The sequence below is a fragment of the Tetrao urogallus genome (genome assembly GCF_951394365.1).
Source record: "Tetrao urogallus genome assembly, chromosome: Z".
Taxonomy (NCBI): Eukaryota; Metazoa; Chordata; class Aves; order Galliformes; family Phasianidae; genus Tetrao; species Tetrao urogallus.
In genome coordinates, this window is record NC_136816.1 from 4,193,597 (window position 1) to 4,216,356 (window position 22,760).

Sequence of the window (22,760 nt, forward strand, 5' to 3'; positions counted from 1 at the left end):
CAGAAACTGTACCATCTAACACATTTTTTAGTCTCGATCAGTTCTTTGAGGAGGCGGAAGGTCTGCCAAGCATCTGCCCCTACAGTTAGCTTAATTACAAGAAGCATCTAATCTACGTCTTCACCTCACAGCATGCCACACTGTCAGCCACTGAGCTCGCCCAGTACAAAGAAGTTTGCCTTGTTACTTCTGCAGTACATCACCATGCAGAGTGATGTGCACTGGCTGTAGGTCACTATCAGTGTTCTGAACATCTTTTCATTCTAGGTACTTAGCAGTAGTGCAGACGGACAAGAACAGGGCAGAAATGAGAGGTGTGTTTCCAAGCACATCAACCAATTTAAAAGGGGACAGCAGTGGAACAGCCATGTTCTCCATTATTTTCGTCTTGTCCTTCAAGTCTAAAACCTCAGAGCAGTTCTGTGACTTTGGCTTACATGGCTGAGGTCCAGAAGCAGCACACTGGGAGTGCACAGTGGTCAGCAGGACGAGACTAGCTTCTAACATATTACAGTCAAGAGTAAAGATAACTGATGATATGGAAAAAAACACAGAAATGTCATTGTATTTAAAAAAAAAAAAAAAAAAAAAAAAAAACACCAAGATTAAGGTACATTTTTTGTAATCTCTACAATAAAACATTTCTTAATACATGTTCACGCTCCTCTTTTCTGGGAGATTGCCATGGTAGTGCATTAACAGAGTTTATGGGAAGACACCTATAACTCAGAACTGGCATTTCATCCCCAGCACCAGGATGTTCTTGTAGCAGGTTAAGAAATGGGCAAGTGAAGGTCACCATCCCTACAGGTTTTGTGGAGGTGGAGGGCAGACAGTGCCAGGTAGCAGTCATCTTGTAAGCCCAGCCTCTTGCTGGGCCACCCAGCTGAAAGGAACCCCATGCAATGTGCCAGTTCTCTTGAGATGCTATCAGCTAAATCCAAACAAGTTTCAGAAGACTGGCATGCACTGTAAAGATCAGCATTTAGACTCATTTCCACTCACATGCTAATTGACTTAGCAAGAATTAACTGGCTTCCAGGCTCCTAGACTATGTACAGACAACTAAAAAGCTCTTCAGCACCTGTAATAGCCAGGAGGTAAGGCAGGCAGCCCCAGTTTGAGACAGGGATGTGGCAAGCAGAAATTGATTACTCACTAAGCAGCTCTCCCATTCTAAGCAAGTTGCTGCCATCCCTGTCCCACCATCGCCAGCCCTCAGAGCCTTGCCACAGCTACAGCCTTTGCTTTCAGGTTGTAGCAGTTAACCATGGCAACAGCCAGCTGATACTCAGTTAAATCAGCAGTAGAATAAACTTTTACAGGAAAAACGTTTCTGCAGTAGGATAATAGGCTGCCCAGTAAAGTGAGTGCACACATCACATTTCAGTGGTGAAGGTGACAAAAAATGAAACATTGAATTCTTTGTAAAGGAGTCCTTTTAAATACATTTATTGGTTCATTCCATCACACTGAGGTAAACAAACAGTGTATTTAAAAAATGTACACACTGATAGGGAACTACAAACAACTTTACCTCAAAGTGTTTCTCTCCATCAATACTAGTTCCATAGTAAACAATGAACAAAATACAAGAGCTGCTCTGAAAGTAATGCCTCCTATTTTATGATGATGGCAGATAATGTCAGAGGCAGATATTGGTGGTATGCAGTTGAATTTGAACCTTCCCACCAGCATCCCATTGCATTTTGTTGCCATGTTACAGATGGCAACAGAGGGCCACTCTGACAAAATAGTGTCTGACGTGGACGTGTGGATAAAGCTGAGGTGTGATGCTGCATTCCTCTGTGAGGAAATAACTGTACTCAGCGACATTCATCACTGCTCACTGAACGCTGATTTAGGACAAACAGTGGATGTGAGCACAGTGAGGCAGTGGGTGCTGGCTGTGTTTCAGCAGTAGTGATAGCACATCATATCTGCTGGTATAGATTTTTATGAGCTCAGCACGCAGGCTTTTGTTTACCACTGATGAAAATGCACAGCTTGTGATGGTAACTGTGTTGAAAAATAACATTTTGTAGCTGAGAATTTGTCCTATCAAGCAGTGTTATTGTTCTCTTTGTATTTGTTGTCATTTCCATAGAATTAAATAGGAGGTATCACTTTCAGAGCAACCTACGTATACCTATACAGAGATATATGAGAAAGAATAGGAACATGCCATCACCGTAAGTCAAGACAACATTTCATAACCTGTGAGTCTGAACAAGAGCTGTCAGAGTTGGTTGAACACAAGACAAGAGCACTGCTCTGTGTTTCGCACTATCAAATTCACACAGATTAATCTTCTCATTGCTTCCATTGTGTTTTTTTTTGGTGCTATGGCAGTGACCCTAGGATGCAAAGTGAATGGTTTTCAGTGCATGGACTTACACACAGGTTGGAAGTACTGCAATCCTTGTCATCATCACTGACACTTTGAAGAAGAGGAGGGGAACCAGGTCAGAGCTAGCTTACCTTCCTCTGCTGGCCAGAGTCTCCACATTTTAAGGAGCAACAGACAGACGTGCACAAAAGAAAGCAGAACAAGAACCTTTATTTTCCTCTTTTATTTTCATGCAACTGTGTGTATGAAGGCTTCAGAAGCAATTCCTAACTCATGGTCCACCAGAGCATTCACATAACACAGAAACCCTCCAGGAGTTTAGAAAAGCTTCAGCAGAAACTCAGAGCAGCCCTGGTTGAAAAACTGTATACAAGCCAACAGTATCCTGGGCTGCATCAATAGATGCACCCAACACTAGGGACCCAAGCGCAAGGCAAGTTTGCAGCTGCTGGAAGGGGTCCAGAGAAGGGCCACAAAGATGACTAGAGGGCTGGAGCATCTCTGCTATGAGGAAAGGCGGAGGGAGCTGGGCTTATTTAGCCTGGAGAAGAAAAGGCTCTGAAGAGACTTCATTGCGGCATTCCAATACCTGACAGGTGCTTACGAAGATGAGGGAGAATGGCTTTTTACATGGTCTAACAGTGATGAGGGACTATGGTCTTAAACTAATAGAAGGGTGACTTAGACTTGGCATGCAGAGGAAATTACTCAGAGGGTGGTGAGGCACTGGAACAGGCTGCCCTGAGAGCCTGTGCATGCCCCATCCCTGGGGGTGCTGCTCCACCTCTAGAGGCATTCAAGGCCAGGCTAGATGGGGCCCTGGGCAGCCTGACCTGGTGGGGCAACCTGCCTCTGTACAGCAGGCATCCGGAACTCTGTGGACTTCTAAATCCTTTTCAACCCAACCATTCTATGATTCTCTGAAGTTTCTTCCTATGACTTAGACCACTATAGTCTTAGCACAAGTGCAACAAAAATCCAAGCAGACACTCTGAAGAATCCACAGTTTATTCTTTGATAACATTTATGACTGAACAGCTAACACTTATCAACATTTTGTTTTTCAATGGATACTGAAAAAGCCATGAGATGTTTCAACAATTGTTTATTGCAAGAGTCAGTACCTGATAAAAACATGTATGAACAATGCATGGCTCCTTACTGAGTACAAAAAACAATATCGCAGTGCTTGCTTTATTGTGCTGGTGCCAGTTGAGAGAAGGAACAAACATTCTAGAGGTTCTGTAGGAGTAACCAGGACAGCAGTGAATTTTACATCCTCTGAGACAGGTCTTGGTCTGGTTGCAGATGATGAAGGAAGCTAGGCTGACCTAAGAGCTGTTGAGAATGACTCAACTTATGTGGGCTCACTGGAAAGGTGCAGCCACTTTTGACACTATTTCAGTGCAAGCACAGAAGGTGACCATAAGTGACTGAACACTCAGGAAGTTACTCAAAGACTAAGCTCCTGCCTTCCTCCAGTTTCCCTTTCCCAGCATCTCACTATCAGGGTTTGGGTCCTCCTAAGAAAGAGCCAGCCATCATATAAAGGACTACAAGCCATGCCAATTTTACTAACAGTTCAGATCTCAACCTCTCACTAACAGTAGTGAAATAAGTAAACTACATCTTTAAGAAGGCTCCTGCTATTTTGTTCTCCCTGCTTGCACTTCTTCCCCAAACATCACACAGCTACCCAGTGGTTTACAATATCAGCTCTTTCTTTCATAGAGCCTCTGTAGTAGTCCATGGGAGCTAGCAGGTCCACCACTACACACCCTTCTTACACTGCAGCAACTCTTGCAGAAGAGGTCTTCTTATGAATGTTAAGTTTCACTTCCCCTGCAGGGTCAGAGGTTTTCATTTTCTAGATAATAAAAAAATCCTGGTACCACAGAAATCCGGGATCACAACCTGAAGCTACAGCCTTTCCTCCAAATTAGCTTGTAGGTGCTACAGAGCCACATGTTCTGTGTAGGAAAGGTACACCCACCTTTTAACAGCTCAATCAGAATTGGATTTATCTGAAATAAAAATACGCTTTGACTATGTAGTTGTTTAGAAACCAAGCAGTGGCATCAAGCTTAGAAAAGTTTAAGCTGATCTTGAACCATTCCAGCAGTAAGTTACTCAGACTTGACTTGGAACTCCCCACTGCCTCCTGCACTTATGAATGGCTGTGATGTCCACCACTAAACACCCCAGAACTGAGCCCCTCCTCAGTTTGGCACAACACTGAATGGGAACAGAATGCCAGTGTTATAAGGTATCAGACAGAACTTAACGCAGCAAAACAGCATCCTTTCCACTCATCCTGCACATTCCTGATGAGGTGAAAGAAAGAACATCTAAATACTATTTCCAATGTTGCTTTGCTTGACTTCCAGTGATGTTTCATAGTGAACTAAAAATCTTCATTTACCACACAGGCACCAGCTCAAAAAAGCATGATAATCTGTTTGTGGGAAACAGAGAAGAATTGACTGTAACCCCAAAGGTCAAACTGTACAAAGTTTATGCACTTAGAGGCTTATTTTGGAGGGGAAAGACAAAGGAAGACACTAGACTTATCTCTTCAAGTACTCCCTTCGAACAGCAAACATTGTTAGTTGTTCCAAACCCAACAACAACCTCAAGATGTTAATCCACCTAAGTGTATATTGATAAACTGTGAACTTAAACCAGAAAGCAGCTTGTTTAGTATCACAGAACTGCCAATGGAGGTTAAATCAAAAAAGGAAAACCCATTTAAACCACTTAACGTGTCTTAAAAACTTGACTTTTGCATCTGGAGAGTATAATTTCATTAGCCTGACAGCTACTATCTTGACTGTTGCTATGCAGGCCACAGTAGCCACTGCAGGGGTGGGGGTCAGATATACTTGGTGCTTAGGAGTCCAAATCTGTGTTGTCCTGTCAGGTACCAATCTGAAGTTGCATCAACCCAGTTATCCTTCAGATTCTTTGCAAGAATGTTGCCAGAGACCAAGTGATCACTCAAGCTTAGCAGTAAGCACTCAATGTTTTTTTTTTTCCCCAAATCCCAGAATTTCACTGATATTAATCCCAAGACTCCTCGCTTTGAATGGATAAAGAGGGTTTATCCATATGCTGTTAAACCGTGACTCTGATTCTCATCATGGCAGCATCCCTTTTACTAAGGCTATCAACACCAAACAGGCATTTAATTGAGGCTGGACTGCAGGAGAAAAGAAAAGGGATTTGCAGAAGCAGCTACATTGCTAAAGGCCAAAAGAAACTACTAAAAAATAGATTTGTACCAGAATAGGTCTTAAAACACTTGCCACGGGGTTCAGCAGAGATAGGCATGGACACTATGTGTACCTATTAAGCCTCACTGACTTGTTTAAGGCAAGTTTCACACATACACAATGATGCTTGGTATGGTCAAGCATTTCACTCTTTTTGGCTTTTTAGTTGCAACTGCAAAACAAACAAAAATAGGGAGAGAGTTCTACCATTACCACAGCAGGCACCTTAACTGATTATTAATGAAAAGGCTCTATAAGAGGAAAAAAAAACCCAAACAGAAAACAAGGCATGGATCAAGAGAATTCTGCCATACATATTTCAGAGCAAGTTTTAGAAAAAATACACTGAAAACTCACACTTGCTTCCAACCTTCCCCGTGGACACCTGGGATGATTTTGATCCCCAACTCGGTCACAAGTACACTTCAGCCAACTGACATTACTTCATAATCACCAAGGTAAACAAAGATATTTAGTATGAACCAACAGCATGCTACACTCACGAAAAAAACACAGTTCATGCTTGTATCACAGGCTATGTGTAGGTAGTGTCAGTATGCTCTGCCTAGGACCAGCCCAACTCCCACACAGGAAACTCTCCAGAAGGCATTTTAGCCAGTGGGAGCATACAGGTGGTAGCAAAACAGGAGATATTCACTTCCAGTCTTCCCCTCTCCATCAAAAAAAAAAAGAAAAAAAAAGAGGGGTTGGTTAGGAAATAATTATATTTTTAGCAAACAAAACAGAACAGTAATAAAGATGTCATTTTGGCACCTTGCAGTAGAGTTTTATTTTCATCTTTTTAGTGTTCTACTCATCAGTTCCTTCCAGGCTAAAGAGGTAAGTTTTATCAAGATCCCCATGCACTTTCACTATAAGCCCCATGTCACTCCATAGGATAGAGAAGGAACCATTCAAGATAACTCAAAAAGATGAAACATACCCCAGTTTAAACAGAAAATGAGGAAGAAGTCAAATAGTCTTCAGAGGGTCTGTTCCAGCCTGGGCACAGCTGGCATCTCTCTCAGTTGACAAAAAAAAAAAGAAAAAAAAGAGACCTTCATGGAGTTCCAGTATGTCTAGTGGTACTGAGCACAGAAGTGTCAGACTGTCCATGAAAGTACTTCTTATTTGGTCTCTGGCTTGTCTTGCAATAGTGGTATAATTGACTCCCATGCTGTAAGGCACTGAAGAAAGAAAGAAATTCATTAAAAAATGAATTGTATATCAGCTCTTGTAATTCTTGAACCACCCTCCCAGACTGACAGAATGGAAGTTCAGAAAAGCTAGCAGGGTTCTTTACACTTGTTGGTCTTCCTTAATAATGTAAGAAAGCATTCAGGAAGAATAGCTGTTGTTTTCAAACAAAGAAATCAAATTAAAGCTTTCCAAAATCATCTGCTGTGACAAGCTATTAAGAATGCATCAGAATACCTCCGATTTTCAAGTATCAGCTAGATTCTTCTGAACTGAAGGACACAGCCTGCAGCTAGGCAGTCAAACTTCTTCTTGTCCAAGTTCATGTTTGTGATGTGACTGTGGGAGAGGACTAGTTTGGACACAGTGGCCACTATTATAGCAGCATGCTCTCAACGCTATTTGAAAAAGGTACATAGTACAGACACACAGTGCACCCCACTACACCTCAAGGACTTCCCCACACTGCATGTGAGTAACTGGTTACTTCAAAGAATGGCTTAAGTTGAAAGGGTACCTTAAAATTCATTTAGGTTCAATACCCACACTGTGGGCAGGGATTATCCTCCACCAGATCAGGCTGCTCAGGGCTCCATCCAACGTGGCCCTGAAGGCCTTCAGGGATGGGGCATACACAACACATGTTTTTGGACTTTTCCTTCACCACTAGCAAGTAGAAAGAAAACTACTACTTCAGCTCAGCAATTTGTTCAATTCAAGAATCCAAGATAGACAAGCATCCAAAGATGAAGTTAAAAGAAAGTCTTGCAAGTGACAACTAGTCTCATGTGGATCACTTGAGCATGGCCAACAACTCAGCAGGCTACACTACGCTGCTGACAAAGAGCAGCTTCCATAGCACTGAAGAATTAAGATGTTCAAGTTCTTTACTGGAAAATGGCATAAACATTTCCTGAAGAATAACCACCATCTTGGAGGACAAATGACTACCTTCACTCCTGCCAGTGCTACAACAGTGTCACATACCTTCTCGTAGTACTGGATGTTTTTATCTGCCATTCCCATCAGTAGCTGCCTAAAGTCCTGCCGCTTGTTGTTCTGCCATCTCTCCATATCTGCTTTCAGATCAGCATTAAAACATTCTACTCGGTCTTGGCATTTCTCAACATCTGCGGGTACCTGCAGAAAAAAAATAAAAATAATTAAAAAAAAAAATTAAAAAAATCAAGATTGATACTGTTGTTCAGAATGCTAGATGGTAGAGAAGCTTGAATCCCACTAAGCCAAAGCTATAGAGGAAAGGTAGTGACCCTGAATGAACTCAGCTATGGCTGCAGGAAGAAGACCCATTAATATTTCAGGGAGGAGACAGGACTTTTTAATTTGTTCTTTTCTATTTCAGGTGATGGGCATGCTATCATCTCCATACGTGGCACAGAGTGGAAGAGCTTCCTAGAAGCATGAAGAGGAAATACGCATATGTGCTGAGTGCCTAGGCTCAGTTCCTAGCTCTCAAACTGATCAGACTGACCACTGCTCCACAGCAAGCTTTCTCTCCTTCATTCTATTTACAGCTGCACCAGACATTTCCTAATTTCCACCAATGAAATAACAAACATCCAGGTTTGCCCAAAGGACTAAATGACATGTTTTGGTGTTATATTTTGACCACAATAAACAGTAGTGATCAGCTCTGTCTGCAGAAAAAAATTTCTAGTCCTCTAGCTTTAACCTTACAGGCTACCTAAAAAAAAAAGTAAACGCAAAGTGTTGATCATAAGACAAAAGAAATTAAAGGCAATAACTCGTGGGCCAAGTAAGTTCATTTGGCCCAACAACAGACATGTCGTCATGCATAAGCAATGTGAGAAATGCTGAAGGATAGCCCATTGCAGGTCTACAAGGAGACTGAAAAAGATTACAACACTACTCATCAACTCAAGAAGCAAGCTAGGACAAAGAATCTGGCATTTTTTGTTTATGATTTAGATGAAAATGCTATATACTATCAGACAACTACAGGAACAATTCACAAATAGTGCCTCAAACAGAAAAAACATGAACATCATTCTCTTCCTTCTCCCTGTGATTTGTGGTCTACACAAACAGTAATATATGCACAATAAGCCCAAGACATCAGACGAGGAAACTCCTGAGCACTGGTACCAATGTGATAAGTGGATTTCCTCTCTGGGAGCTGTGAATTGCACAAAGGGCAGAAACAAAAATATCTGCAGAAGTCTTCAGGAAATTCCTTTTATTTTATTTCTGTTCTTTGTGGGTACTTTACAACTACTTTGCAGTTGGCAAGACACATATCTAAGCAGAAACATACGATCCTTGTTGTTCTCCACAATGCAGTTAGGGACACTCACTGAAGTACTCCATAGGCTAACAGTCAGAGAAAGCCCTACATCTGGGCTCCAGTATAGCTCTGTGAGACACAAGGGAGCACCTCTTTGATGCTCATGAGCTTTGAGTAACCCTTCATTCACACAACTGGATTTATATTACAAGCAACTCCATGGCCAATAGCTACGTAGTTCTTCCACTTTCTCTGATCACTATGCTTCTGGCACAGAATACAGTCTGCTAAAACTCACAACAAAGATCTGACAGGCTTCAGACAAGACCTTGCAAGATAGTTGGCTGGAAGGTTTAGGGGATGCTCCTCCTGAAGTAAGCATGTCTCTCATCATTTTCAATAATGCTGTTACTTTAATAGGAAATGCACAGCTGTCAAGAGAAAGAGTCATTCATTCTGGAAGCAAAACCATATAACAGTACCCAAATCAATTCAGTTTCTAAATGCTCACTAGCTTCTTGCTTCTGCCAGGATCCAAAACCACAATGAAGATCTAAAAGAAAGTATTCTTTCCCATAGACAGTTCTCCACCAGGTTGAAAGGACTGTATGTACAGAGAGCTACAGTAACAATCCAGTGATCAGAAAATGGATTATGTATTCTCTCATTGAGAAACCATAGCGATGAACTCCAATTAGGTTTCCACAGGCTTCCTGAAGCATACACATACACACTGTTCTTATTCAAGAGTGTAAATGTATGTATATGGTATTTTTACTTTTCCTGCTCTTTGGAAATACACACTGTTACAAATTTCACCACAATCACCCTTCAAACACACACAATCACTTTTCACTTCAAAGTCAGTGCTGCCATATTCACTGTTCCCACACTACAAATCCTTGAGACAGACAGAGCTAGGTTATTAGAAGTGGATTTCATCTTCCTAAAAGGAAGTGTCTGTGCTTCACTACCTGAGTTGAATTACTCAGAAAAACATGCCAAAGCAAGCAGCACTTCTCCACTGTACTCTGCTTACCAACAGAAAAGCCTCAGCACTGTCCCTCTAATGTTAAACACCACACATACAGAAGAAGTTACACAGTGCTTTTGCTGGAAACTTGATCATTCTGAGCAATATTTCCTGACGGTCATTCATAGCAGCCCTAAAAGCCTTCTGTATTTACAGTCCGTGGAGTTTTAAGCTGATTTGAGAACCACATAATGACATCAGTGGAGTTCTGTGAAGACAGTCTGATTATGCATACTGTGAGTCCCAGAACGCCCTCCTCTGGAAGAAGTTAACAAGCATGACAAAAGCATAGCTTTGTTTGGGTTTGTTTTGTGGTTTTTTGTTTGTTTTGGTTTAGTTCATTTGCTTTAAGGTAACTTCTGCCAATCAGTCAAACATACTGAAAGGAACATAAATGCCATTATGATATCCACTGTATAAGCTAGCTCGTTAGTATTCTGTCTGCTAATAGTTTGTAGGAAGTTACAGCCAGCATAACTCACTAGATGTAAGATGTATTGCTACCAACTGCTCTAACTTATCAGTTCTTATAGATAAGGACATTCCACTCAGGCTGGAAAGAATCTAGAAGTTGTGTGCTAGTATTTTATGAACACGCAAGGAATTGTACCTTTTTTTTTTTTCCACCTTCCCCTTTTATATGCTGTAAAGATCTTACATTAAGAAAAAAGGTACAAGGAGTTAACAAAAGATATGATTATGATACTTTGGACAGGAAATGTAAGAATTCAAAAAATTCTTGAAGACTGCTATTTAAATGTTTCACTTTGCACAATAATCCTAGCAAGACATGAGCTTCAAAAACCTTTTAGTAGGTGAGAGATTAGCAACATTCAGCAGCTCTGCTATATCAGGATCATGACAGAAATCAGTACCTCGTATCCTCAAATGGCTTACTGGATGTGCCAGATTTAGTGCCATCCACACAACAGGTTAGAATACCTACACATACAAAACTACACTTCAGAAGTAACAGTAATACACACACGAATCAGCAGTGGGGCTGATAGAAGATCAGAATAGAAGAGCACAAGGTACCCAAGCCATCCTGCTATCACTTTTGCCAGAGTCTATGACAGATACAGGTTGAGGATTGGAAAAAAGGGTTGCTTTTCCACAATCTGTACCCTTCAGTTTCAAAGTTAGATTAAAGACTTGAGCCTCCTTTAACATTATTATACAGTACCTGTAATATTAGAATTCATTCCTCAGTTTTTAACAGAAAGGTGGAGGAGAGCCAAAAAACCCAGGCAAAAGAGGGGACAAAACCTGTTTTCATTGTTGGTCAAAGTAACACTGATGTAAGATACACCTCCTGCACTACTCTTCATGCAGAAAGCAGGTGGCAGCATAAGCACACAAGTTTAAAATCACAGAATCACTCAGGTTGGAAAAGACCTTAAGGATCACGGAGTCCAACACAACCTAACCATACTACCCTAACCCTAACAGCCCTCTGCTAAATCATGTCCCTGAGCACCACATCCGAATGCGCATGTGTTTTTAAACACATGCAGGGATGGTGACTCAACCACCTCCCTGGGGAGCCTACCGCAGTACTTAAACAACCCTTTCTGTCAAGAAGTTTCTCCTGATATCCAACCCAAACTTACTACCCTTGATGCCATCTGCCCTCATCCTGTCACCTGTCACCAGCAAGAAGAGACCAATCCTGCTCTCGCTGTAAGCACCGTTCAGATATTGGAAGAGAGCAGTAAGATCTCTCCTCAGCCTCCTTTTCCCCAGACTAAACAGCCCCAGTTCCGTCAGTCTCTTGTCAAAGGCCATATCCTCCAAGCCCTTCATCCAGCCTTGCTGCCCTTCTTTGGACCTGCGCCAGCATCTCGATGTCATTTCTGTACTGAGGTGCCCAAAGCTGAGCACAGCACATGAGTGGGGCCTCACCAGTGCCAAGTTCATGAAGCCCACCCAAAACCTGTCACCCGGTGACCCCTGCTGCCTAAGTTCAGCATCACAAGGGAAGATATCCCTAGTGGAAGGAGCAAAACAGGAGTCATATGATGTAACTGGCGTCAGTGATGCCAGTGTCTAGGAACTTGATTCAGCAACCATAGACCAAAATTACCAGAAGCTGCTTAGTTACCATAATTTAAAGCCATAGCTACTGAATAGTCCAACTAGATGCTCCAACACAGGTCAGAGCCACCCTTTTCTAAATGGTGGGAAATCAGTAAGAAGAGATGTTGCTAGACAAGGTTAAATGCGTTTGTACCTAGGTCTTCATTTTGCACCAGCTTACCACCAAACTCTTGCTCTGCTCCGAAATGTTTATACTGCAGAGAGAAAGCCAGACCCAGAAAAAGCAAGCTCTATTTTTTTTACTGTTATCAGAAAGCAATGGAAGTTCAGGTTGATTCTGCAGAGTAATTTCAAGTGCTAACCTTTGGACGGTCTTCTTTTTTCAAGGCTACTGCTTCCAGTTTTGCTTCATACTCTGCTTGAACTTGGTCTCTCTTCTTCAATACATTCTATGGGCAAGAGAAAAGACAATTGTGAGAAGCATGTTCTTGCTTATTTTCCCCTTCCCATCTGTAAGAAACTGCAGTGTTACAGCTGAAGTGATAACTCAGTCCTAAGTCTGCCTTTTTGTATGTTGTCCTGTTTTACAATATTTAGAAAGTAGCTTTTAAAAATAAAGAGGGTTTTTTTTCCCAGCAATTAGAGGGTCAGATAAAAACCTCAACTTTCATACAAAGATGCAGTTTGGGTATTTTGTTTTGCTGTTTTTAATAATAAAAGAATTAACCTTACGAAAAGTACGTTTTATGTGAAAGAACTGAACCTACCCATGTGACATTCATGTTGTAAACATTTTACAGACAGGCTTCCCAGAACTGAGAACAAAAGAGTCTATTCTTCTGTTTTACTATATCTACAAGCCAAGTTCTTTGCTACAGTTGTGTTATAGGCTTATTTGCTACAGTCGTGTTATAGGCTTACAGTATAAAAACAACAAATAGAAATTAGTCTTATTAAGAGTATAGACTACTGGAAAGTTGTAACGTATAAATCTGGCCAAAATGTATGCGCCTTATACCTACTAATCATCACCTTCTCCCTCCTCCTACCTAAGGACACCACTGCAGTTATTCTGAAGAACTCCATTCTGTGTGAAGGAATAACTACTGCAGCTAGAGGCAAGAGATGTTGCAATCATTACTTTTTTAAGCCTCAGCCCATGACATCTGAAAAGACTCTCCATTCACAAATTTACTTCTGGCTTAGGTAAAAATAAATAAATAAATAAACAAAAAAGGAACAGGACAGCACACATGCTGTTTTATCAGTCACGCTTGCTTGGAAAAATCATGACATACCCATGCATTTCACGATCTAAGCACTTATGTGAAACAGTACTCAAGTCCTTGAGGTTATCAGTGCAACAAAAACCTGACCACTTCATAGCGTCCTGTAAGCCTGAATCAACTGAGATTATTTTCTCAGAAAAATAACCACTTCAAGCAAATACATTCAGCCCCCATGAACATGGAGCTAGTACAACACACAGCGTCTGAACGTGCATTAGCCAATGATTAACAGGTACCAACAGAGCAGATTCAAAGGGCAAGTATTTTATTCCTCCTTAAGTGCCCACTACGGACCATTAGCAACACGCTTCTGAATACAGCTTTAACCATCCATTAATGGTCGACCTGAAAGCGATGAGAAAAATACTGCCTTCCCTTTTATTTGTTCCATATGTGAGAGGATGTATTTACTCAGGCAGCCCCAGGCAATCTCTCCACAGCTGCCAACTAGTGCATTATACCGGAGCAGCTTCTCAGAAGAGCTCTGTACTAAGTAACCCCAGATTTACCACTACCTATGCAACACTTGATTATTAGGGCCTCAGTGAGATGGAAATACCAAAACAGAACAAAGACCACACAAGAAGTCACACACCCCACTTCAGCTGTATAAAGAACAAAACCACTGGTTGCTGTACAACAAGTAAGACTTAGCCTGCTTTCAGTGATGTAGGTCCTTCAATTTGTATTTGGTTGAAACATTCCCCATTGACCTATATGTTTGAAAGAGCTTCAGAAGTTTGCCACCAGCCTCTTTTCTCAGGTTGTGATGCGATACCACTTGCACTGCATATACCTTCTTATTACAACTAGAACTCACCATTTACTGCATGCCTTTGAAGAGACTGTTCATATGCTGCTTGCTTTAAAAATATATTAGTAACATCCAAGCACAGAGCTGGGAACCACATCACCTGATAGGCCTTTCAGGCCCCACTAAGCATACAGAGTTCATACATGATTTTAGAATCAGCACTAAATTATTTAGAACTGACTTTGTCCTGTGCACATACCTCCACTGAACACCAGCATACTACAGAAAAACGTTAACACACATCTGTGCCAGAATTCCAGACACTATCTGGCCATCTTAAGTGTCGACTGTATTTTAGTCAATGTCACTCCTACCCTCCACCACACATTTTAAATTCAAGCCCACAATCCCAGCCTCTATCCACTTCTGCAAATCTTTCAAACAAATACAAAGACAAGGTATGTGGCTTCCAAGGAACAAGCTCACGGTTATTCCAACCAGGCTTTCTGGTCTTTACCTCTGTAGGTGTATTTCCCTCAGGCTGGCCCCAAGAGGTAAAAACAGCGTTCCTCAAGAAGAAAAAGGAAGCACTCATTGCTAAAAAAAAGTTGAAGTGAGCCTGGCAGTTACTTCACTGAAAGGCATTCACCCAGCTCAAGACAGCTCCACAAACCAGGTTTCTAAGCTACATAGCTAGGGTGCAACTTGCAGTGAAAAAAGTTGTCAAGGTTGCACCGAATTCCTAGAACCCAAAGACTTACTTTCCCTCAAGTATCTTGTCCAAAAGCTGTCCAACAGACATTTCACAGCAGGCTTCAGTGCAGGCGATGAATAGCACTGCTCATGAAGAAGACAGTTCTTTCAAGAGGAAGCTTCTTGCACTCCACGAGAAACCTCATTTTCAGTTACCTACTCAGTTTCATCAAGTCTGGTAACACAGTGCTGTAGCTGACTACCACGTCAACACTAAGAGATTTACCTTTCAGAGTAAGAAAACCATGCTTAATATTGCCTGGAAGATTTAAATTTTGGTATCTGGGAGAGATGGAAACAAAGAGCAGTCTGCCTTACCTAATAACAGTTTTTATTCTTGATTTTCAGATGTGATAAAAGTAATGAAGTGACCAAGCTTGACACTAAGCAACATAATCCTTACTGAATTCCTATTCTGCAAATACAGCTTCTAGATTCAACTACTTCCAAAGCACCAGCACAATGAGCAAGTTCAGCCACTTTGAGAAAAACTGACAGGAGAAAATCCCTCAGGAAACCTGAAAGTCAAATCAACAGCACAGAAATTAAGATACAAGGCAAGGGTTTCATTAACTGAAAAGGTACTTCAGGAAACTAGAGAACACTTACCACAAAGAGCAGCATTAAAGACTTGCAGCAAAAAGACAAAAAATAATAATAATTGCAGCTAGACTGTTACCTTGGAGAATGCATTCAGTATCTTGGTCATCATCTGAGCACTCCTAAACCTAAAGTAAAGCCTTCCCACTCTCTACATTGGTGCAAAACACCACCTATAAGTCAGTCTGATACCTCAGATGCCATGGAATCTGTACTCATGAAAAGGTAGACGTCCTGCGGTAAGAGGTTTTTTTCTGCTAACTTCATGTCTTGTTTAAATACACATATACATTCTCCCTCCAGCAGAAAGAACCTCAACATCCCAGACTCTAGCTTCATCTCCAAGCATTCTGGTACTGCAAAGGAAATGCATCTAGCCTACACTGGATCTAACCATGGTTATAACATGAGTATGAAAACAAATGGTAGCTTCAGAAAATGAGTGCAAAGCCTTGTGCAAGAATCCTTTGCTTAAGCCAGGCAAGACAGACTTGCAATCAGCCATTTGAAACCAAGAAGAGAAATCTGCTAGCAACTATTTCCAGTTCTCAGTTTCAGAGGTATAGAAAGACTAAGAGGGAGAACAACCCTGCTCAGACTAGGTTTCGAGCAAGCTGTTACATATTTCTAAAGGAGGGTATATCATGCTCTCATAATGGCTGCTCCAAAAGATAGTCCTCAAAGGAATTTACTTGTTAATGCTCTATAAGGAGTGTTAGTAATGCACACTGTTCCATGGGTGTGTGGTGAGAAGCTCTAGCAGCCAAAATTAGAGTTCTCTGTTTCAGTAAATCTTCTGCCACGCAGTAAGATTTACAATCACTGCTCACTTGAAGAGAAAAAATACCACAATGAAGTAGATTTTAAAACTTACTACTTACACATCAATGCTTAAGATATCAAGTTCTTCAAGACATCAAGATAAATTGTCACAAAGCAACATCTTTAAGCAGTTATTTAGTAAGCAGAACTTAATAGCTTAAGATACATTCCACTTAACGTACAGAGATGAAAGGGGAAGCCTTATTTGTCACCTGGACGCCTTGATGTAAAAGGAACCATACAACACTGCTGCATACAAGTGACAGAAGCTGCATGTGACATTCTCTGCAGTGTCAGACAACAAGCCAGTGGCCAAGATTTTACTTGACTTTATAACAATTTCAAGAGAAGATTCTAGACAGCTACAGGATGTCTCCTATGGAAAGTTGATAGTACAATAAAAGAACAGATTTTCAGCATCATGTACGCTCTCTATGTCAGGTGGCTCAATAGCAGAGCTGATACTGTTACCATGCAAGTACTTACGTTAATAAATATTACTATTTTTTTTTACTTAATTACAAAAACATTAACGTAATCAAATCATTTACTTCTCTCTTTTCCCTACCATCAAGCGTTCTCACCCTGAGAGAGAATTAGCTCACTGACATCACTCCAATAGCACTCCCTTTACCTTCATTGACTCTGAGTACAGTATATATTCCCTAAGCACTGGCAGGAAGTCATCTGTCATGTCTTCACTGAGTTCTTCAAGAGCTGTGCAGCAGTTCCCAATGCATGCAGACACCCCTTCCAGTGGCTCTGATAGCTCAACCTCCAGCCCACCCCAGGTTGAATAAATAGGCCCATATTCTCGTAACTCCACCAAGTATTCTGCAGAGGCAAAAGGGAAAAGAAAATAAAAACAGAGAAAGAACTAGGCAAAAGTATCTGTAAACACTTATGCTAAAAAAGAAGAAACTATGTCCACACTTAGCAAATATTAACTCTCATAGCAGTTTAGTGTTGTAATAGCATCTTAATCGTCAGAGCTCCACAGCTGCATGGAGGTGACTGGTCCACATTACACCAGCTCAGCTAACTGTTCCCAAAAACTTCAGTATACATAAATATTTACTTCTGTAGAGTAGCTAAAGTCATATCTTATACATGTAAAACTCAGCTGTTTCATCAAGACAGACACATTAAGGTTATTGTCTTCAGAATTCCACTGGTACAATTCCAGCTAAAATCTACAGGTTTTCTTCTTCCCGAAAGTCCTCTGAGAAATAACAATCAGTAAGAAAATAGGTTAACATAACAAGAATAACTTTAAAAACATTCAGATTTGAGGTAAGACAAGATACTCTGTTAGGTTGTTTCAAACCTGCAAGAGGCATGAGAATTTATGCTCTGTATGGCTTATTACATGTTATAATCATTGAGGTATGTTAGTTATGCTATCAATCAGAAAAAAATAGAGATCCCAGCCAGAAGTATCAAAGTTGAACACTTTAGTCCTTACCCAACTGCTCCTTGATAATCCGTTGTGCTATCCTGTCAATGGTACCGAGTTTTAGAGAGAATGTGTCTAGATACTCTCCAATGGCTGCAAACTCCAGTGGACGACTTCTTAATTTGTAACCTCCTGTGACATATTTGACTGACTCCCCCATCTTTGACAGCAATGCCATTCCTTGCTTTTTGTACGCATTAAGATCCTGGGAGGTAAGAACAAACAATATTTGTGTGTTGGAAGAGATACAGCAAAAGATACTTCCCAGTCAAGATCAAACATTACAAAAGCAAAAGATTACATGCAGCACACAGCCTTGGACACAAAAACCTTATCTTGTACAAGTCAGCCTAGAACAGTTTCAAGACTAGTTGTAGAAAGAGATATACTGCCCAGGAGAATGGTATGAAGTAGTAAGTGCCCCCATCACTGTGTGTGGCTGGACTTTCCCATGTTCCTGCACTGCAACCAGGGGCACAGTGACATGAGTAAATCTACTTCCACCAAGACTTCTTGACAATTATTCATTAAACTTTAAAGTTTTTGCTAACACAGGGTCTGCAGAAGTGGACTCTGAGCAGAGCCCAGCAGCTGCCCCAAATGTCAGGTCAAAGCCAGTCCCAGCTGGACCCACCACAGACCTGAGCCATGTGTTTTTAGTTTGCTTTTAGTTCTTATTGCTCTGGTCTTTAATCAATAGGCAGTACATTAATGTCACTTAGGTTGAATCTGTTCTGCCTTCAATAGTAATTGGTGAGTTATCTCCCTGCCTATTTCAACTCAAAATATTTTGTTCTCCCAGTTTTGTTGAGAAGGAAAAATGAGAGCAGCACAGATGAACTTACCTGTCTACCACAACAAACTTTTAAGACACAGCCTATAACACCAGCACTATGCACATCCACTAGTTGGCTTTGACAGGCTAATACAGAGCTACAGACTGCATGTCTATTTGCTCAGCAGCCTCCTCACACCAGCTGTGTAGTCAGACAGGACAAAGGATATGTACAGAGGAAAAAAGTACAGCCTGGAGAAACTAGCACATCTAATGGTTGTATACGGACAGTCTTCAGAGGATTTCACCTTTACAGCACATCAGAAAACGTAGTTTTAATTGGGCAAAATGCCATCCACTGTGCATCTTACTCTTTCCAGCAGGGGTCACTATTCAACATAAAGACTTGATGAAGAGCTAAAACAGCATGAGCAAGAAAAAATTTCAAACAGAGCAGACCTACAGAGGCCAAGAATCAATACACAGCAGCATAAAAATCAGATTACAGCTTAAATGTTCTTGAAAAAAAGAATACAGAATTTCTTATTGAAAACATGCATTATGCTATTCTTTTCAAGTACTTACATTAAGCTAAATCTGATTAAGGTAACCTAACATTTAACAGCTACAATTATTTTGAATTACGTCCGCATTCAAAATGAAGTGGTTCCTTGACTCTTGCCCTCTGTCTGACATGTTACGTGCATATAGGCATCAGAAACAAGAAAGACTCTAATTCAAAATTATTCACTCATTCTCTCATGCATTCTACCATCTTACTAATTCAAACAGGAAATTCAAATAAAGGTTGGTTTCCCTTTTCAGACAGGAGGTGGTCTAACGATTTTCTGCAATAACTAAATTCTGAAGTCCTGATAGAGTGAGCTGATTTCTCATTACTAAATAAGTAATATACTAGTACTAAAGACAGACTGGAAAACACATGTTCTTTTCTCCCAGCATCCATGGACACTCCATATTGTCAAAGCAAAGGATATTACACATGGCTGAGGATAAAGGCTTTACCATTCATTTTACAAAGGTGAAATGATGGCAAAAGATAACTAAGCAATTAAGCATTTTACATCTTGCTTTGACAACTGAAAAGCAGAGCAAATCTATCATATTCTTAATTATCAAGAGCTAGTTCTACTGCTGAAGTAAGCCTAAAAATGCAATGTTCATCATGACGGCAGGAAAAAAAAAGGGAATTTAAGATTGAGTCTCACATTACTCTCATGCCGAGCATCGGAGTGAGCTCAAATTAAGATTCACATTTGAGTGAGGCAGTGTAATGTGACATTGGGAAAATATGTTTTTACAGTTCTCCTCACTTATAAGGTCAAACCCACAACTGCAGGCCACCCTGGTCTAATTTAACATGCAGTTCAAAAGACAGACAAAGAAAATTACATGGCTTCTAGATGCTTTATGCAAAAGATGAACATGAAGTTATTGATCAAGAACAAGTAAGAATGGAGTCTCTACCCTTTGCTTTGGAAGCAAGAAGTATAAGCAGTATAGAAAGTACAAACAAAGATGGAAAAAAAAAAAACCAACCAAATTTGCAAGCTTTTGTGCAAGAGATCTTTCTTCCTCTTTTACTTCTGCCCACCCTGAAAAGAGGATTTTACATAGTCCACAGTTTTTTTCTGTTCTGAATCTCTCTTGCATCACAGGAGTATACTTGGACAGGCCACTCAAAATGAATACAGGGAAGTTGTTAGGATGTGTAGCGGTGAAATCAGAAAGGCAAAAGCCCAGCTTGAATTTAACCTAGCTGCTGGTGTGAAAAGGAATAAGAAACTCTTTTATAAATACATTAACAGTAAGAGGAGGACAAAGGAGAATATCCACTCTTTGCTGGATGAGGCTGGGAATGTGACCACTGAGGATAAGGAAAAGGCGGAGGTTCTGAATGCCTTCTTTACGTCTGTCTTTAAAAGTCAGACCAGTTATCCTCAGGATACCCCTCTCTCTGACCTGGTAATCTCGGCCGGGGAGCACACTAACCCCCCTGCGATTCTGAAAGAAACAGTCAGAGACCTACTGCTCCAGCTGGACTGTCACAAGTCGATGGGGCCAGATGAGATCCACCCGAGAGTGCTGAGGGAACTGGCGGAGGTGATAGCCGAGCCGCTTTCCATCATCTGTCAGTGCTCCTTGTTGACTGGTGAGGTCCCAGATGACTGGAGGCTTGCCAATGTGACTCCCATTTATAAGAAAGGTCGTAAGGAGGATCCGGGGAACTACAGACCTGTCAGCCTGACCTCAGTGCCAGGGAAGGTTATGGAGCAGATCGTCTTGAGGGAGATCATGCGGCATGTGCGGGGTGACCGGGGGATCAGGCCTAGCCAGCATGGGTTCATGAAGGGCAGGTCCTGTTTGACCAACCTGATCTCCTTCTATGATCTAGTGACCCATCTGGTGGATGAAGGAAAGGCTGTTGATGTGTTCTACCTAGACTTCAGCAAAGCCTTTGACACTGTCTCCCACAGCATTCTCCTGCAGAAGCTGGCAGTCAGAGGCTTGGATGGGTACACTCTTGGCTGGGTAAGGAGCTGGCTGGAGGGCCGGGCGCAGAGAGTGGTGGTGAATGGAGTCAAATCCAGCTGGCGACCGGTCGTGAGTGGTGTTCCCCAGGAGTCGGTGCTGGGGCCTGTCCTCTTCAATATCTTTATAGATGACCTCGATGAGGGCATCGAGTGCACCCTCAGTAAATTCGCAGATGACACCAAATTGGCTGGAAGCGTGGATCTGCCTGGGGGTAGCGACGCCCTACAGAGGGATCTGGACAGGCTGGAGAGCTGGGCTGGAGCCAATGGGATGAGTTTCAACAAGGCCAAATGCCGGGTCCTGCACTTCGGCCACAACAACCCCAGGCGACGCTACAGGCTTGGGGCGGTGTGGCTGGAGGACTGCGTAGAGGAAATGGACCTGGGGGTATTGATTGATGCTCGGCTGAACATGAGCCGACAGTGTGCCCAGGTGGCCAAGAAGGCCAATGGCATCCTGGCTTGCATCAGAAACAGTGTTGCAAGCAGGAGCAGAGAGGTGATTGTTCCCCTATATTCAGCACTCGTCAGGCCGCACCTCGAGTACTGTGTCCAGTTTTGGGCCCCTCACTGCAAGAAAGATATTGAGGCCCTGGAACGTGTTCAAAGGAGGGCAACGAAGCTGGTGAGGGGTCTGGAACACAGGCCGTATGAGGAGAGGCTGAAGGAGCTGGGAATGTTCAGCCTGGAGAAGAGGAGGCTCAGGGGAGACCTCATTGCTCTCTATAACTTCCTGAAGGGAGGTTGTAGTGAGCTGGGGGTCGGCCTCTTCTCTCGTGTCATTAGTGATAGGACCAGGGGGAATGGTTTCAAGCTACGCCAGGGGAAATTCAGGCTGGACATGAGGAAGTATTACTTTTCAGAAAGGGTGGTCAGGCACTGGAATGGACTGCCCAGGGAGGTGGTGGAATCACCGACCCTGGGGGTGTTCAAGGAAAGACTCGATGTTGCGTTGAGGGACATGGTTTAGTAGGAGCTATTGGGAATAGGTGAACGGTTGGACTGGGTGATCTTTTAGGTCTTTTCCAACCTTAGTGATTCTATGATTCTATGATTCAGAATATATTTTTAAGGGCTTCTATACAAGGATCCAAAATAAGCAGGTCTGAACAAGAGAACTTCTATCTGCAGACTGCTCTTCTTTAGCAAAGTAAACCTGCAGAGTTGTAATACAGATGTAACATCAAAGGTCCCCCAAACAACCCTGGTCTTCTAGGGCAAGCACTGCCCCACAAATACAGTTTTATTAATGACTCCTTACTTTTATTTCAAAAGAGATTGCAAAGGCGTCTGTTCTGCTGTCCATGTCAGAGACTGGGTTTGAAAGTTACTGCCTTACCTTGGCTGTGAGAAATACGTTGAAATGCTCGTTGAAAGAAAGCACCGGATGGTCAGTTATTCTCTTCAAGAATTTGTCTAATGCTTTCCTCCTGGTCTCCACAAACTCTTCAGAAAAGCGATCAACAACACCCTTCACCACAAATTTCTCAGGAAGTGGCTGAGAGAAACAAACAAAACACACAAGATTCAAAAGACCAGAAAAAAAAAAACAAAAAAAAAACTTGTACTTGGAAACATACTAAACAACCTAACTCCAC

The 22,760-nt window shown here is 41.8% G+C and overlaps 1 protein-coding gene across 1 annotated transcript in view; it reads right to left on the minus strand.

Moving 5' to 3' along the window:
* Nucleotides 1-6,749: 6,749 nt before the first annotated feature.
* SNX30 (sorting nexin family member 30) overlaps nucleotides 6,750-22,760 on the minus strand; it is a gene marked incomplete at both ends in the record, with an annotated part of 49,922 nt that continues 33,911 nt past the window's right edge. The window contains 6 exon segments of the mRNA XM_079548953.1: nucleotides 6,750-6,809; nucleotides 7,807-7,959; nucleotides 12,521-12,607; nucleotides 17,011-17,210; nucleotides 17,842-18,037; nucleotides 22,502-22,660. Coding sequence (XP_079405079.1) covers nucleotides 6,750-6,809; nucleotides 7,807-7,959; nucleotides 12,521-12,607; nucleotides 17,011-17,210; nucleotides 17,842-18,037; nucleotides 22,502-22,660 — 855 coding nt within the window.